At 32.4% G+C, this 18873-nt stretch overlaps 3 protein-coding genes across 4 annotated transcripts; 1 reads left to right on the forward strand and 2 right to left on the reverse strand.

The window, feature by feature from the left end:
• Positions 1-271: 271 nt before the first annotated feature.
• On the reverse strand, positions 272-5176 carry LOC144845932 (uncharacterized). 2 transcript variants are annotated; one of them, XM_078703452.1, is made up of 8 exons: positions 4980-5176; positions 4315-4573; positions 4072-4131; positions 2954-3115; positions 2694-2822; positions 2088-2142; positions 932-1022; positions 272-868 (listed from the first exon to the last, which is right to left on the reverse strand). In XM_078703452.1, the coding sequence occupies exons 2-8, from the start codon at positions 4555-4557 to the stop codon at positions 841-843; spliced, it is 768 nt and encodes a 255-aa protein (XP_078559578.1). In that variant the 5' UTR covers positions 4558-4573; positions 4980-5176; the 3' UTR covers positions 272-840. The 2 variants fall into 2 exon arrangements, with proteins under 2 accessions (XP_078559578.1, XP_078559577.1); XM_078703451.1 differs by having other exon boundaries at positions 272-1022; positions 4980-5107.
• Positions 5177-5629: 453 nt separating this feature from the next.
• On the reverse strand, positions 5630-14045 carry LOC144845936 (uncharacterized). The gene is made up of 7 exons (XM_078703458.1): positions 14026-14045; positions 9772-10030; positions 9516-9575; positions 8448-8603; positions 8217-8345; positions 7540-7594; positions 5630-7074 (listed from the first exon to the last, which is right to left on the reverse strand). The coding sequence occupies exons 2-7, from the start codon at positions 10012-10014 to the stop codon at positions 6932-6934; spliced, it is 786 nt and encodes a 261-aa protein (XP_078559584.1). The 5' UTR covers positions 10015-10030; positions 14026-14045; the 3' UTR covers positions 5630-6931.
• A 3947-nt stretch (positions 14046-17992) lies between these two features.
• On the forward strand, positions 17993-18766 carry LOC144845706 (mitogen-activated protein kinase kinase kinase 20-like). Its single transcript, XM_078703133.1, has one exon. It carries the CDS (start codon positions 17993-17995, stop codon positions 18764-18766), a length of 774 nt encoding a protein of 257 aa, XP_078559259.1.
• Positions 18767-18873: the final 107 nt, after the last annotated feature.

Below are 18873 nucleotides of genomic sequence, written 5' to 3' on the forward strand. Positions count from 1 at the left end.
GCCTAGTAGGCCTACATTACATAATGTATATAGTTACATATAGTTCTAGAATGAAAAGTATTTCTTTTATTTCATGTATGAAAAATGCATATTTGTCTATCGTCGATCGTTATCGTCCTAGTGTAAATAGGCCTTAAAGATAAGTAATAATATACAGAGACTTTACACTGAATTTGAGAACAACATAGCGAAAATGATTATTGTGAGCATGATGTGAAGTTACCCTGTATGATTATATTATATGTTTATGGCGAACGAACTAAATTAAGAATTGTTCTGAACCGTCACTTAAGTCTATGATTTATTTAAAACTGATATTAATGATATTTCATTATGTACAGATATAAAAGCTCAAGGCATCAGGCACTCCAAAAGGGTAAAATATTATATAAAAGATTATCTCATTGCAATTGCACAAAAGAAATATGAAAAACTAACATTTTATCAACATTGTCAATACAAGAATACAAAACGGAATGTAAATAAGGTCATTTAAAGAGACTGAGATTATCATGTATAACACACACTACAACAATCAACTAATATTTCAGTATTGAACACATTTGTTTGTTTTGTTTAAAAGCATGAGATCTAAACAATAGGAAAATGTTTGGCAATATAAATATTCCTAAATTGATAATGGAATTAAACGATATATAGATCCAATGCTATATAAAACAAAATCAATGGCTACATAAGAAGCTTTATGTACAAACTAAACATGTATTTAAAACCTGCCTATAGGCCTACTTTATATAATTTTTTATATAGAATATAAAAACTCTGACCAAAACAATTTTTTTCCAAGTACAACTGTCATCCTTTGTTTTATCAACTGATTTATATTTTCTCTGTTTGTTGGTAACTTGGAGGGGGATAATTACCAGCAGGAGGGGGATAATTGCCAGCAGGAGGGGGGTAATTGGCAACAGGAGGGGGGTAATTTCCAGCAGGATAATTACCAGGAGGTGGTTGGTATGGGTAAGCTGGTTGTCCATACTGCATTTGTTGAGCAGGGTAGCCTGGAATATAAAATAAATAAATACAAGTTACAAATTGTGTTCTTCTTGTTGAAATAGGTGCTCTATTATGATAATGTCAATCTATTAGTGCTTAATGCTGAAAGCGTTTAAGCACTTCAGTTAGTTACTCCAGTCAATGGATTTTCAGCTTCCATAATGTCATAGCCACTAACAGTTACTAGGTACCTATTTGAACACCTGAGGAAAGGAGGCAACCTGTTTGACTAATGACTAAGAAGACAAGTAAGACCCGACAACCATTGGTCTTAAAGGCCAGGTGCGGGCAAAAAAATTCTATTGATCATACATTCCAATAATTATCGATCTATAGTTTCCCCTATGTTTCATAATTTTTGCGATTTTATTTGTGTTACACGAGCTTGTTGAAAATAAGCACTTTCTTATCAGTGGGGGGGATAGTTCAAATTACACAGTAAAATCTCTATTCTTTTGTACACAAATTTTGTAAATAGAGAGGCATTTTAAAAAGCTATGAAAAATAAACGGTGTGGTAAAAAATGTTATCAGATAACTAAATATAGGTAATATAACTTGAATATTACATTTCTGGTATTTTTATTCAACTTCAGCTTTTTATTTTCATGCTATAGCAAAAATTATCCACCCTATATCCACCATCCTTTTCACCTTCTAGGGAGTCACCAGACATGTTATTACATTAGGTTAACTACCTAACTACTGAAAAAAAGTCTTCCTGGTTTTTATGGAAGAAATTTGCCAAATCTTGTATTTGGCCATATTAAGGGAAATTCATGTTTTTTCGTCTTGATTTCTGTTACAAATATTTGATTTATGTACAATTAACCAAATATTATATTTAAAATTCATGCCTGTACCTGAGCTTTAAGAATAATCCAACACCTAACAAACTTTAGAACAAAGAATAAGCAGGTACAGTAGAAGTTGTCACAACTTAATTACGAAAGTTTGATTTTAACATACTGTACATACATTTTTTCTAAATTGAGGTAAATCTCTAACTAGTTGGCATTAAATCCATTTAATAATCGAAAAAATTAAATTATTATTAAAAGAATATAATACCTGTCTGAATGACCTGAGTAGTGGTAGTTGGCATGGCTTGGTTCGAAACAACAGTCTGATAAAATTAGAACACAAACATTATTTCAAGAATCATTATTTGTTGATGATAGTACTATATGACCTAATGTGTATAGGTAATAACATCAAGCCACTGATTAAAAAAACATTGAGAGTAAAACATTGTTTATATATTGTTTGTATATTGGTTATGTTCAATCTGTATGATGTTAATTTATGTAACAAAAATAAAGTATACTGTTTCAGTTTCATTTATTTATCCAAAAAGAAAAGAAAAATATCAATATAATAAAATACATTAAAAGATGAAAAGGTTCTATCAATAAAAAGCTAAAGTTTGGCCTACAGTATAATGGAATATTATTGATTATGTTAATTAGTATTTTTGCACATGACCCTAACCAACGTACTCGATAACCAGAGATTCGTTTGTACGTTACGGTACAGATGTTGAATCGATCTTAACAAATTGAAATTTACCACAATCTGAAATGTTGTTGATGTGTGTTTGATGAGTAGTAAAAAGTAAGTTAGTATACGGGAATGTTGTTGTGACATGTATACTTTGTAATGATATTGAGAGCATACCACAGTAGTGTTTGGTCTGGTACGACAACAGCTGGTTCCTCCACACATGACAGCACTGGCATAAATAGACACAACAAATTCAACGACGGCAATGATGGTCAGTATGATGTTGACAGCAAGCTTTCCATTCTAACACAAAGTTAAAAAAAATAAAATAACTATGACTTTAATAATAATTAATAATAATAATTTTTTAAATTTCAGCATTAGTGTTCGTATTTATTAACCATGGGTATGTGTTTGTTATCAACTATACTTACATAATCCTCATCTTCATAATAATCAAAGTAGTAGTAGTAGCTGTTGTAGTAATCTTCATAACAACTGTAATCACCTTCGTGGAGAGCTCCGGACAAATTCACACTAAAGTGAGAGACACTGCAAATGGTTGACAGGATGGACATCACCATACAACCAATAATCTAACAACATTAAAAACAAAGGAGGAATTAAAGTGGAGCAGAATGATAAAGAGAAGACACTTTGACATGGTGTGGACACCGTCTTTGTCTAGTCTCTGATAACCCAACGCAAGAGGTTGGTGTCCAAATCTATGAGAAAAATCAAGACCAAAAGGACAACCAAAAACCACCTAGATGAAATTATAGAGAATGATACAAAAAGGAAATAGTCTATGTGCATTCTGACCAATGATCACTCTGATTTGGAGAAGTGCACAAGACGTCCAGTGTTCATAATGATGATGTGATGATTAAAAACATCTCCTTAGAAATATGGCTTTACCAACTCACAGAGCTAAAACATTGTCATGTTCGTATATGCTATTTTTACACTAAAATTTTTATTACACTGTGTCACATTACAGCTTGAGTCAATTTTCCCAAATTATGGCTTACTATGCATGACCATAATCTGTTCATTAAACTTTACTACCAATATTTTAATGCTACAAAAATTTGAGTACTTACTATATCATAAGGAAGGAATGATATATCATTTTGAAATAGAAGATGGTTATTTCATATGCAAACCAATAAAAAAACTTTTACTTATATAATCATAGCCTACAGTATAGGCATACTATTAGTGAAAATAATGAAACGGACTAAAATACTCTGCCGAGAATAGGCCAACGGATTGCTTAAATAGTATTTTGCATATCACATACTTGAGTAGCTCAGCAACTTATGTACATTTGCTGTTTACACTGAACAATTTGTGTGTTTAAAACATGTTGGAAAAACATGGGTATTTAGACGTTCTGCTGTAGCCATACAATTCTGTTAAAAACTGTGTTCAACGTTTAGAAAATCAATACTACTGTGTATTTCTACTATTATTCCTGGCACCAACCCAATATTGGAAAATAACAATAAAAAAAAAAAAAATAATAAAATGAGGCCTGTAAAATACTTACTGGGCATGACTGCTTTTGATAACCTGCAATTACACCAAGAATTCCAGCAGGCAAGTAAAACTAAAAAAATAACAATTGAGCATAAAAACAAACATGCATGAAAGGTTATAATTTATCACAAATAATATCTTGTACAGTGTCATGTAGATTTGCATTTCAAATTGGTAGCATTAATATAGGCCTAAAGATAATAATAAATTCCAGTACTCATTTCATTAAACATAAATCTCAGATTTGATTTACCCCTGCTCCACACCAGATGGCTGTGACTGATGAGTTGTTACATGCTTCAATGGCAATGGCAACACCTCCGAGAATGATTGATAGTACGGCACAACTGACTTGGATCCATCCAGTGACTTTAGCACTGACAGCATTCAGACTGGCGCTTGGTAATGGACCAGATTGGTGATGGTACTGCACTGTTTGTGCTGCAGGCATGACAACTGTATGAGGTTGCGGGTGTTGAATAATAGTAGTAGCCATTTTTCTTTTTAAAATTCTAAAAGAAATTTATTCAAGGTCAGTTCACTATGATACTATTTATCTATATATAAATTATATAAAAGTGAATCAAAACTAAAAAAGGGTAAAATAACTATATAGTCATGTGATTTTTGCCATGCCATTTTTTTATACTGTACAAATGGATACCAAAGATTGTGTACTGGGAAAAATGAACTTTCATTAGAATCCCCTTACTGGTAAGAAAGTGCTTATCTAAAGAACATCATGGAACACAAACAAAATAATACATGATACAAAGGAGGAACAAGGATGATCGATATTAAATTAAAATGTATGATCAATACATGTTTTTGGCTACACCATGAGTCTGGCCTTTACCCATTGAAAATACATAGCAAACAAAATGAACAATAATAGATACAATATTAGCTTACACTTACCACTATTTGTATGGTTTTAACGCTATTTTAAAACAGGGAAAATGTGTACGTGACAATTCAGTTTATTACTCCGACTGCTGCGTCATTGGTGTGGATTTCATACTAATTGTTATTGTTGAATTATGGATCGAAAAAGAAGTTCAGTGATGCATGACCAAGTTGATCTACATCCTAGAGTTTCAATTCAATAGAATTCAATGAGCAGTCACTGTGATGACAATGACTAGAGTTATGTATTATTATCTATATATAAATTATGGTTAATTTCGACATAGGCGAGCACACTGGAAAAACTTCGGTACAAATCTCTGCCTTGGATATCTACCTTATCTATCTCAGATGTACCGTGAAATGTAAATGTGATAACATTAGTTTCACTATTACGATATTGTTCCATATTTCTATCTTAGGAAGATATAATAAAGAGTTTCTTAACAAAATTTATGATTAAAACGGTAGATTTTCAACTCAATATCAATTCTACGCAGTCAAAGTAATTTCCGGGTTCACGATGAGTTCACCTTGCAACAAACTGGTTTCAAAAACTACCAAGATTGAATGTCGATACGCCAAATTATTAGCATACGGTGAATTTATATAAACTGAAGTACAGACTACAGACTACTATAGGCCTAGTACATTATATAAAAATGTTATCTCAAAAGCATAGATTTTTATTATATAAAAAAACACTAAACAAATCAAGCACATTTTTGTGCTTACAAACAGTATATTAAAGTCATTAAAACATTCAATACAACAGTAATTAACATAATCATTATTTATTACATAAATACGCATGCGTATAAGCTGACGCTTTCGATTCGTGTTAACAAATTCGCATATTGGAAAATCGGCTTAAAGACCCATTTACAATAGGACCATAACGATCGACGATAAATATATAATGCATTTTTTTTTACATAAAACAAAATTAGAAAGGTTTTCGTTCTAGAGAACTATAGGATAATCATTTATGCTGTCTTTGATATAAATAATATTTTTAAAATTCCAATCAAATGACGACATGATAAATAAAAACAATAAAATCGTTGTATTGTCAGGATGTCATTGCTCTTACTAATCATGATGTCATTTGATTGGACGTGTGAAAATATTATTTTCATCAAAGCAAGCATAGATGGTTTTTCTATAGTTCTAGAATGAAAAGTTTTTATATTTCTTTTATTTTATGTATGAAAAATGCATATTTGTCTATCGTCGATCGTTATCGTCCTAGTGTAAATAGGCCTTAAAGATAAGTAATAATAAACAGAGACTTTACACTGAATTTGAGAACATAGCGAAATGATTATTGTGAGCATGATGTGAAGTTACCCTGTATGATTATATTATATGTTTATGGCGAACGAACTAAATTCAGAATTGTTCTGAACCGTCACTTAAAATTTATTTAAAACTGATATTACTGATATTTCATTATGTACAGATATAAAAGCTCAAGGCATCAGGCACTCCAAAAGGGTAACATATTATATAAAAAGATCATAATATATCTCATTGCAATTGCACAAGAGAAATATGAATAACATTTTATCAACATTGTCAATACAAGAATACAAAACGGAATGTAAATAAGGTTATTTAAAGAGACTGAGATTATCATGTATAACACACACTATAACAATCAACTAATATTTCAGTATTGAACACATTTGTTTGTTTTATTTAGGAAAATGTTTGGCAATATAAATATTCCTATATTGATAATAAAAGGAATTAAACGATATATAAATCCAATGCTATATAGAACAAAATCAATGGTTACATAATAAACTTTATGTACAAACTAAACATGTATTTAAAACTGCCTATAGGCCTACTTTATATAATTTTTTATATAGAATATAAAAACGCTGACCAAAACAATTTTTTTCCAAGTACAACTGTCATCCTTTGTTTTATCAACTGATTTATATTTTCTCTGTTTGTTAGTAACTTGGAGGGGGATAATTGCAAGCAGGAGGGGGGTAATTGCCAACAGGAGGGGGGTAATTTCCAGCAGGATAATTACCAGGAGGTGGTTGGTATGGGTAAGCTGGTTGTCCATACTGCATTTGTTGAGCAGGGTAGCCTGGAATGTAAAATAAATAAATAAATGTTACAAATTGTATTCTTCTTGTTGAAATAGGTGCTATGCTATTATGATAATGTCAATCTAATAGTGCTTAATGCTGAAAGCGTTTAAGCACTTCAGTTAGTTACTCCAGACAATGGATTTTCAGCTTCCATAATGTCATAGCCACTAACAATTACCAGGTACCCATTTGAACACCTCAGGAAAGGAGACAAAGTGTTTGCCTAAGAAGACAAGTAGGACGCGACAACCATTGGTCTCAAGAATAATCAAACCCCTAACAAACTTTAGAACAAAGAATAAGCAGGTACAGTAGAAGTTGTCAGAACTTAATTATGAAAGTTTGATTTTAACATACTGTACATACATTTTTTCTAAATTGAGGTAAATCTCTAACTAGTTGGCATTAAATCCATTTAGTAATCGAAAAAATAAAATTATAATTAAAAGAATATACTGTACCTGTCTGAATGACCTGAGTAGTGGTAGTTGGCATGGCTTGGTTCGAAACAACAGTCTGATAAAATTAGAACACAAACATTATTTCAAGAATCATTATTTGTTGATGCTAGTACTATAATGACCTAATGTGTATAGCCACTGATTAAAACAAAATTGTTTAAACTAATTTTTAAATTAATGAAATGAAGAGTTTTATTTTAAGTTCAGTAGATAAAAAATTAGGTGTATGAGAGTAAAACATTGTTTATATATTGATTATGTTCAATATGTATGTGAATTTATGTAACAAAAATAAAGTATACTGTTTCAGTTTCATTTATCCAAAAAGAAAATATCGTATAATAAAATACATTAAAAGATGAAAAGGTTCTATCAATAAAAAGCTAAAGTTTGTACGTAGAAATGAATTTAACATTTAACTTGTAGGCCTACAGTATGGAATATTATTGATTATGTTAATTAGTATTTTTGCACATGACCCTAACCAACATACTCGATAACCAGAGATTCGTTTGTACGTTACGGTACAGATGTTGAATCGATCTTAACAAATTGAAATTTACCACAATCTGAAATGTTGTTAATGTGTGTTTGATGAGTAGTGTAATTAAAAAGTAAGTTAGTATACAGGAATGTTGTTGTGACATGTATACTTTGTAATGATATTGAGAGCATACCACAGTAGTGTTTGGTCTGGTACGACAACAGCTGGTTCCTCCACACATGACAGCACTGGCATAAATAGACACAACAAATTCAACGACGGCAATGATGGTCAGTATGATGTTGACAGCAAGCTTTCCATTCTAATAAAAACAAAAAATGACTTTAATAATAATATTTAATACTGTTTTTAATTTCAGCATTAGTGTTTATGTTTATTAAACATGGGCATCAAATATACTTACATAATTATCAACATAATAATCATCATACAAGAAGCCATAATATTCATAACAATAACTGTACGGATCACCTTCGTTGAGAGCTCCGGACAAACTCACAGAAAAGTGAGTGACACTGCATATGGCTGACAAGATGGACATCACCATACAACCAATAATCTAACAACATTAAAAACAAAGGAGGAAATAAAGTGGAGCAGAGTGATAAAGAGAAGACACTTTAACATGGTGTGGACATCGTCTTCGTCTAGTCTCTGATAACCCAACGCAAAGAACTTGTATCCAAAGCCATTAGAAAAATCAAGACCAAATGCGCATTCTGGCCGAGACGAAAATTTCTTAGAAATATGGCTTTACCAATTCACAGAGTTAAAACACTGTCATGTTCGTATATGCTATTTTTAAACTTGAGTAGCCTGGAAATTATGCTTTGTCACCCGACAGAGTCACTTTTCTCTAATATGGCTATGAATACTTAATATATCATAAAAAATGATATATCATTTTGAAATAAAAGATGGTTATTTTATACAAAACAAATAAAAAAAACTTTTTAGCATACAGTACTACAGAAAATAATGAAACAGACTAAAATACTGCGAATAGGCCTACAGATTGTTGAATGTATTCTGCATCGATCACAATACAGTACTTATATTAGAGTAGTTCAGAAACTTACTGTATGTACATTTTTAAGCTGTTTGTGTTCCATGTATGGCATGGGTTAACTTCTTATCTCCGCATTTTTAGTGGCAGTGTAAATGGGGTGAATCGCGCGCTACTGAATGGATTCAGAATGTGTGGATCAGGGTCATCCCATAGAATATTGTTATGTTATTTACCCAATGTTTTTTAGCTTTTTGTCCTCCAAACGTTTGTGTTAGAGGAAAAAAACAGGGGTATTTAGGCATTTTGTAGCCATACGATTCTAAATTTGGAGTTTGCTTGTTAAAAAGTGTGTTCAATGTTTAGACAATCAATACTACTGTAGCCCTCTTTATTCCTAGCACCAACCCATTTTTTAAAAATAATACCCCAATTAAAAACTAAAAATAAAGTACCAATACTTACTGGACATGACTGCTTTTGATGACCTGCAATTACACCAAGAATTCCAGCAGGTAAGTAAAACTAAAAAAAAATTGGAGCATAAAGATTGAGAAAAATATGCAGATATGCATGAAAGGTTATAATTTGTCACTCATAATTTCTTGTACAGTATGTGCAGTGTTATGTATATTTGCAGAGAATTGAATATAGGTCTACAGATAATATAATACATTCCAGTAATCATTATGATAAAAAATAAATCTCAGATTTTATTTACTCCTGCTCCACACCAGATGACTGTGGCTCTTTCGGTGTTACATGCATCAATGACAATGGCAACAACTCCGAGAATGATTGACAGTACGCCACAACTGACTTGGATCCATCCAGTGACTTTAGCACTGACATCATTTAGGCTGGCGCTTGGTAATGGACCAGATTGGTGTTGGTACTGCACTGTTTGCGCTGCAGGCATGACAACTGTATGAGGTTGCGGGTGTTGAATAATAGTAGTAGCCATTTTTCTTTTTAAAATTCTGAAAGAAATTTATTCAAGGTCAGTTCACTATGATACTATTTATCTATAAATTATATAAAAGAATTGAATTAAAACAAAAAAAGTAAAATAACTATAGTCATGTCATATTCTCACTCCTGAGGACGATCAAAGCATATTGATCGAAACGTCGAGAAACTCAACAGTTCTTTTCAGAACTAATACATGTGGTGTACCGCAAACTTTATACCAACATATATTCATGTGATGGAAGTTTTTTGCCATCCCATTTTTTTTTATACTGTACAAATGGATACCAAAGATTGTGTACTGGGAAAAATGAACTTTTATTAGAATCCCCTTACTGGTAAGAAAGTGCTTCTAAAGAACATCATGGAACACAAAAAAAAAATAATACAAGATACAAAGGAGAAACAAGGATGATCGATATTATCATGTGATGGAAGTTTTTTGCCATACAATTTTTTTTATACTGTACAAATGGATACCAAAGATTGTGTACTGAGCAAAATGAACTTTCATATAGAATCCCATCACTGTTAAAAATGTGCTTATCTAAAGAAAATCGTGTAAGAAACAGTGCAACCCAAAAAAAAAAGACATGTACAAAGGAGAAACAAGGATGATCGATATTAAAATGTATGATCAACATGACAATACGTTCAATACAGAAAACAAATATTGACTGTGGACGTGATGCACAATAGGCTCAGGATGTGGTTGAAAAAGCACAGCCCATCATGGTGATCTGGGGCTTCCTCTAACAGTATCATCGCCTCCTGATCACTCTGAGCTGAAATTCCCTCAACCAAGTCAATAAAAAAGTAAACATTTTCAAAAAAATGTTCTGTCCAGTAGTCATACTGTATACAGTAGGTTACTAATTATCTTTAAAAAGAAATATTTTTATCTTGAATGATTAAGAAATGACATATTGAGGGACATCTTTTTAAAAATAGCAATGCTTGACATACAATAGCTGGATGGTTTCACAGTAAAGATAATAAATGTAATTGTACAAAACATAAAACCATTGTAGAAGTGAGTATTTATATTTAATGGCTAAAAAAATGCTCATAAAGCAAAGGCAAACACTATCATAAATCAATGATTAAAGTAACAAGTAAACTGAAATTGCATTTTCTCGAGAACTACTTGTCCAAAAAATGTCATTTTTGTACAAGAGGCAAGAGTTATAATTTGTGATTTGTAATTTTAAAACATAAACATAATTTTTCGATGCGAGTAGTTTATAAAACCTATTTCTTTTCAAATTCACTCGTTTGATTTCCGCGTTGCTGTTATTGTTAAGTCAAATGAAGCTATTGTTAATTGAAAGGCTTGTTACATAACCATTACACCAAAACTCGCATACACATGCCTGTAGTGAAATTAGCCTAAATAGCCATTTGTGACCTTTTTTTTAGTTAAGCAGGACGAGCATCCGCTGTTCCTCTCATTACCGGTTTTTTGCAATTACGGTGATTTTAGAAGTTTAAGAGAAATTATAGGTTAATATTATTAATTATAGAATTTTAAAGGAAATTAGTATATATTTTTAATTTTTAACAAAACAACAAACAATCTGTGTGCACATTATTGTTGCAATCATATTATTTGAATGTTTTGTGAGTATACCAGCACTATCAACTGTTATCACAACTAAAATATTTCTTTTTAAATTCAAATGGCACAATACAAAATGCTGAAAAATACCCACACACAATAATAAGAGGATGCCTCGCAGTTACCTATCTCCTTCTACGATAATTGCTTTTAATATCTGAACACCGGTCAAACAGCTCGAGTAGAGCATCATAATGTTAAAGACAAGTCGATTTTCTTTATAAAATACTATTTTGATATTTTAATAATACGTAATACAAAAGGATTGCTTGGCGATGAATGGAACATTGCAAGTCTCAGTCTCCCTGTATATCATTTGGTATAACACAAGTAGGTAAATTTATGGGCCCTTGTGGATAAACTTTACTGTAGTTTAGTTATAGGTAGTGTATAACAAATTTTGACAATATTAACCATTTTTGGTCACCATTTGAAGTGCACATTTAGATATATATTATAAAGACATATACAAATAGTTGCTCTCAACATTTTACAAAAATATATAAACGTAGTGGTGTATTGTTACATATTATTATATTACATAGCCTATGTAAATACGTGATCGTGATTGGTTGAAACTGCATCACATGACTACCTACTGATGGAAATTCTTCTGTTATTATTTAAACGACCTTTATTGCCAAGGAATCATTAATTAGTAATTATCTGTATTATTCTTCGCAAGGTAAGGTGTCTAGGCAGCTTGTTTACATACAATACAAAAAGGAGGCCTAGCCTAGCTACCCGACCCAGCAGATATTCTACTTGCTGTTGGCTATGTAATATAACAGATATCGCCTTTTATATCGGTAAAATATAAGATTTAACATCCCCTCGGGATGATATTATATTTTCGGGGAATTATATTTCCCCCAGCTGCGCTTCGGGAATTATATATTCCCTCGAACATAATATCATTCCCTTTGGGATGTCAAATCTTATATTTCACCTCTAAGCAGGCAATATCTGTATAATATTACCCTATTTCAATCGACTACAGTATGACAGTGACAGTTTGAGCAAAGTATTAAATCGATGTTTTATTATTATTATTTAAAAATTGTTCCTCTTTGCACCCATTCTCTTTCTTATCCCTCAACACAAATTGGGTTTGTATAAATTTGACTAAAAAGTTTGGACTCATTTTTTCAGTTTTTCTTTTGGAAGTAGTTCCCAGGGTGCTAATTTTACATGACTACATTCGAATCACTGTGTCTATTTTTGTTGCTTTAAACGACATGTATTTTATATTGTCGATCCTACGGTACGTGCATTTGAAATCGCCAGTTTTTTTTTACGCTGAAATTACTGTATATTGCCGTTCCGCAACCTATGGTTGAAAAAAATTGATGGGTCGTGAAATTGTTTCCGATACTAAAAATTTCTATCAATTATACACTGATCTATATGTGAAATGTTCTCAGTTTTGTAGAATCTACAACACTGATTACATTTTACATACTACAGTTTTTCTTTATGTCGACGACGGGGCAATGGACGCTTTTGACACATACAGTAGTTCGTTGTTAATAAGTGGGGAATCCCCTTGTAGGAGGTGCATTTAATAACCTAACAACTGGTTGTTCTACGACGCTAATTTTCTGTAGTTTGCAAGTGAGTGCCGTGTATCTTGACTGAAAAACTGCAAACTTTGATGTACCGACGGTGGGAACTTTTACAATGAACATTAGAATAATAGAAAGAACAATAGAGGTCCATCCCAAATTACACTCATAGCGATGTTGTTCAGGCCCTAGCCAGGGAAACTCTTTATGGTTCGGGAGAACCCCTTGATATTGTTAGCATTGAATGTAAATGTGTTAACCAGGGGAAAAAGTAGGATACGATTGTTTTGCAATTTGCGAGCACGCTATTTATTATTGGAGTATCATCATTTCCGGTCAACTAGTAGAGGTGCCATTTATCATGATTTTTACGCATTTCCAGACATCTAGAGGTGTCAGTCATTCAACAAAAATGGGTGGGGGAGGGGGGGGGAGGGGGTTGTGGCTCTAATACGCAATGTTGGGTCGCGAGGAAAAAAGGATCATGGTGGGGTCGCAGTCGAAAAAGTAGTTTCGTAACGCTGTTCTAGATGATACGCAAGCGAAGCGAGCGTACCATAGGCTACTTACTACTAGGCCAAGGGCTAGCCCCTAGCTAGCTCTAGTTAGAGGCCTAGGCCCCTATGCCTAGTATAGGACCTAGCCTAGGCCCTCCTCCTAGGCCTGGCCCTATCTAGGCCTATAGACTATCATTATTATCAATATCATGCTGTTTTACCGCACTTCTTTACCTTTCTTTATAATAATTCGGTAATAATAATATAATATTCAGAAATCAATGTTTATTGTTAGCAATTAGTAAGTTACAAGTATAAACTCACACCTTTTATAAAATCAAATTGACGAAGTTTGGAATTCAATTAGGCCTACTGTATCTCGCTCTCGATCGGGATGATGTTTATAGTCCATGGGATTTAGACTTTTAACTCACACAAATTGCAAGAAAAGGTTTTTTTGATGAAATGTGTTCTTTAGACCCTACTGAACACATTTATCAACGTTAGGACATTTTTCGACAACGGGAAGTAGCCTAATTTGCATAATTAAAAATGGCGGCCATTTTTAATAACGTACTATGTATCTTGGAAACCGCTAGTCACAGATACTTAATTATGGTGTTAAAATCGTTAGAATATATGTTTTTATATTCACTTTAATGAAAAAGTTTGTCCAAAAATGAATGGAAGTGCTATTTCTAACATTATTGACCTTTGACCTTGATTTATCATATCTCAGCAACCACTAATTGGAGATATACAAATTAGGGCTTAAATTGTTCAGAAACTACACATTTATATCCAGTCTAATGGCATGTTTTTGCCAAAAATGTCGGATTCTAACATTATTGACCTTTGACCTTGATTTATCATATCTTAGCAACCACTAATCTGAGAGACACACAATATGGCTCAAACTGTTCAGAAACTACATATTTATATTTAGTCTAATGGCATGTTTTTACAAAAAATGGCCGATTCTAACATTATTGACCTTTGAACTTTGCACTACATAAAATTGCATAACTTTGAAAATATTGTACATATGAAATTATTTTTAGTGTCAAATTGTTCAGAACATACATGTTTCTATGGAATTCAATGACACATTATGTCCAATAATGACCTATTGTATGGTTATTAACATTTGAACTATATTTGAAAAGGATTTTTAAACCCGGAATCTTCTTCATGTAGGCATTCATTAGAACATGTGATTTGGCACTACTTGTTTAGAATATGGTGGTAATTTAATGTGCATGTAACCAGTTGAAAATATTCACTTAAAAAAAAAAATATTAGACTATGTATACATACATTATAGGTTTGGATTATAAATAAATTTTAAATTAGGTCTTACATCTTACTCAGGAGAAAGTTGGTGTTGACACTATTAACAGAGCCAACAAAGATGTAGTTTTTTTTATGATATATTGTACATACTTTAAATAGGCCATGCCATTTTGCAGGTTTATTAAAGTTTTTTTCAAGTTAGTAATTTATTTTTTGATCAAATTAAATTGGCATTAAATGGCATATTCAACAAACAAATTTCTAAAGATTATTTAGTTTATATTTTGGTAAGGATAGCATCACTCTTGAGGGCATTCTTTTAGGTTGAAACATAGTCTTATTAAGAAGGCCTTTTCTACTACTAGACGCATTGTTGACAACTGGAATTTTAAAAGATCGATATTTATGCAACATATTTAGTTTAGTTTAATTAATTGGCTATCGAGACTCATAATTAGGCTAACCACCACTTGCAATATTTTCACCGTATACAGTAAAGACCTCAGTTTCGTATGGAATTTATTTATTCATTTCAATAACCATCCATATACAGTATGACTACTAGTGGTGTATAGTTTTTAACCTTTTATAATTTGTTTTTGTACTTTTTTTACGTGAATGTATTGTGTATGTACCATGTTTCTATGTGGTTTAATTTTTACCATTTTTTAACCATCAATTTTAATGCTTTTAATATAAATATCTTGTAATTCAGCTTCAGCTGCGAAGACGATAAGAAATAAAATAAACAAACGTGTAAACTTGTAGGCAGTTTATGGATGAATGCAATAGTTTATGGTTATAAATTTAATGTACCATGGCCTACTTTAAACTAAACATAATAAGTCAACGTTGCAACTCTTACATTTTAGAGTGCCAAATCACATGTTCTAATGGATGTCCACATGAAGAAGATTCCGGGTTTAAATCCTTTTCAAATATATTAAAATGTTAATAACCATACAATAGGCCATTATTGGACATCATGTGTCATTGGACTCTATAGAAACATGTATGTTCTGAACAATTTGACACTAAAAATAATTTCATATGTACAATATTTTCAAAGTTATGCGATTTTATGTAGTGCAAAGTTCAAAGGTCAATAATGTTAGAATCGGCCATTTTTTGCAAAAACATGCCATTAGACTAAATATAAATATGTAGTTTTTTAACAGTTTGAGCCATATTGTGTGTCTCTCAGATTAGTGGTTGCTAAGATATGAAAAATCAAGGTCAAAGGTCAATAATGTTAGAATCCGCCATTTTTTGCAAAAACATGCCATTAGACTGGATATAAATGTGTAGTTTCTGAACAATTTAAGCCCTAATTTGTATATCTCCGATTAGTGGTTGCTGAGATATGAGAATTCAAGGTCAAAGGTCAATAATGTTAGAAATAGCACTTCCATTCATTTTTGGACAAACTTTTTCAATAAAGTGAATATAAAAACATATATTCTAACGATTTTGACGCCATAATTAAGTATCTGTGACTAGCGGTTTCCAAGATACAGAGTGTGTTATTAAAAATGGCGGCCATTTTTAATTATGCAAATTAGGCTACTTCCCGTTGTCGAAAAATGTCCTAACGTTGATAAATGTGTTCAGTAGGGTCTAAAGAACACATTTCATCAAAAAAACCTTTTCTTGCAATTTGTGTGAGAAAAGGGTCATTTTTTAGCTAAATCCCATGGACTATTAGGGGAGAGAGGAAGGTCGTTGTTTTCGTCGTTTTGTTGTTGTTTTTCGTTGATGTTGGTGTCCCGGATGCTCTTTAAAGTTTTTGAGTGACGTCAGTTTACGTGTGTAAACGCCGCGCGCGGCGGCGGTTCGATTGTTATGTAAACTTGTTTTTAGAGAGGGCGGTATGGCCGAATATTAAACTGATAAACAGAGCCATATAATATATTAATTACATTATAATATTAAATTCTCTGATAATAAATAGAGCCCTTTGTATAATAATATGGCTCTGACAGGCATTAGTAAGAGCCATTCAGAACCTAATTTGAAAATATTTCACTATGAAATATATTTCAAAGGTAGGTTCGAGCTAAATGAGGTATGCTGACATTATTGTTACATCTTTATAAAAATCCAGAATTGTTTTGAACAAATTCGAAGTTTACATCCAGTATTTCAATTTGTCTAAAAACCAAATATATAAAAGTAACTTTTTACAAAAATTATGTAAAGTTACGTGTTCATTTTGTTACGCTCTCTATATCATATCAGCACATTTCAAACACTAATGAGTAGTAGATAGGCGGCCTACCTAATTTAGCTGCCGCCATGTAGAGCGACCCTGTAAGATAGATAGCCCTATAGGTCTACTTGCGGTCATAATTTTCGGTTGAAATAAGTATTGTTTTGACAGAAAAAAAAAGTAGAGAAAATATCTATAATAACAGAATGCTTGCGGGATCCAATAACACTTTTAGAAAGAATAAAAAATGTAAATGCACTTTCTGAGACGTAAGACCAAAGCATAGGAAATGCTGTAAATACATAACTGATCTATAATCAATCTTAAGTATCGTGCTTAGGCCTAAATGTATCGTATGATAACTTTACGTCATCAAGAGATCAGGAAACTAATTTCAAAATAACATGTTGATAAACCAGATACTAATGTCCCTCAATCATACCAAAAATCCGACCGTATAATAAGAATTATATAAGAATTAAACAGGAGAGCATAACAAACTTGTATATAAAAGAGAGAGAATCAACAGTTCTGAGGACAAAATTAGCCTACAAACAGAAGTTACTAAAAAATCGGTTTGTTTCTTACATTAGGGCCTACCGATATGGCTATGCCCTAGTGGTTCACAAATAATGTCGGCCTCTATCATTGTATTTGCTTTATAGCGCCTCATCATTGTATGTTATCAGCGCATTTCTCTTTTCCCGAGTGACGTATGAAGAGTAAAATCATTTCCGCCTAACCTTCAAAGTAAATACAAACTGGTCACCCGCTTCCATGCATTTGAAATTATGGAGTCATTGGAGCCGTACACAATTCCATTTGAGGAATTAGAGGTAGTAAAGCGTGATATTGGAAGTGTCGGTGCAACGGCGTCAATCCACAAGGCATTATGGAAAACAAGAGAAAATATTCCAGTAGTATTAAAGATATACAATAAAGGCCTGAGTGAAAAAGAAGTCAAGATCCTTCGAAAATTAGACCACACTAATATCATAAAATTTCATGGAATTGTAAATAGTGGTTTGTCGAGTGGTATTGTTATCGAATTTGCTCCAGGTGGTGATCTTTTTACGCATTTGGCTTCAAAACGTGAAGCGAATGAAAGATTGTCTCAAACACAGTTTTCTAAATGGTGTTTAGACATCGCATTTGCTATACAGTATCTTCACAAGCAACACATTACGCATAAAGATATCAAATCACTGAATGTTCTTATATGCAGTAAGGATAACGAAGATTCTCTACATTATTTGAAAGTATGCGACTTTGGAATTTCAAAAGAAACGGCCATCACCGAATCAGTTATGTCCAAAGTTGGTGGATATTCCAAACCATGGGCAGCTCCTGAAGTTATTAAAGATCCTCGAATTGTTTCCCAGATGTCGGATATTTACTCGTTATGTATTGTGTTCTGGGAACTTTGGACATGTCAACAACCTTGGTTAGCAGAAGAGCCTGATTATAAACTTGAAGAAAGGGTGTTAAATGGTATTTTCCTAAATCTCCCGTCTGACTTTCCAAGAGTATTGAAACCAAATGATGACACAATGCTGGCAGACTGATAGATGTAAACGATGTGCAATTGATGATGTAATCTCATTCTTCAAACGTCAAATGTCTGAATGGAATATCAATGGTAGGTGATGAAACGTTGTGTCCGAAATATGAC

Source organism: Antedon bifida, chromosome 6 (assembly GCF_963402885.1).
Source record: "Antedon bifida chromosome 6, ecAntBifi1.1, whole genome shotgun sequence".
Classification (NCBI taxonomy): Eukaryota; Metazoa; Echinodermata; class Crinoidea; order Comatulida; family Antedonidae; genus Antedon; species Antedon bifida.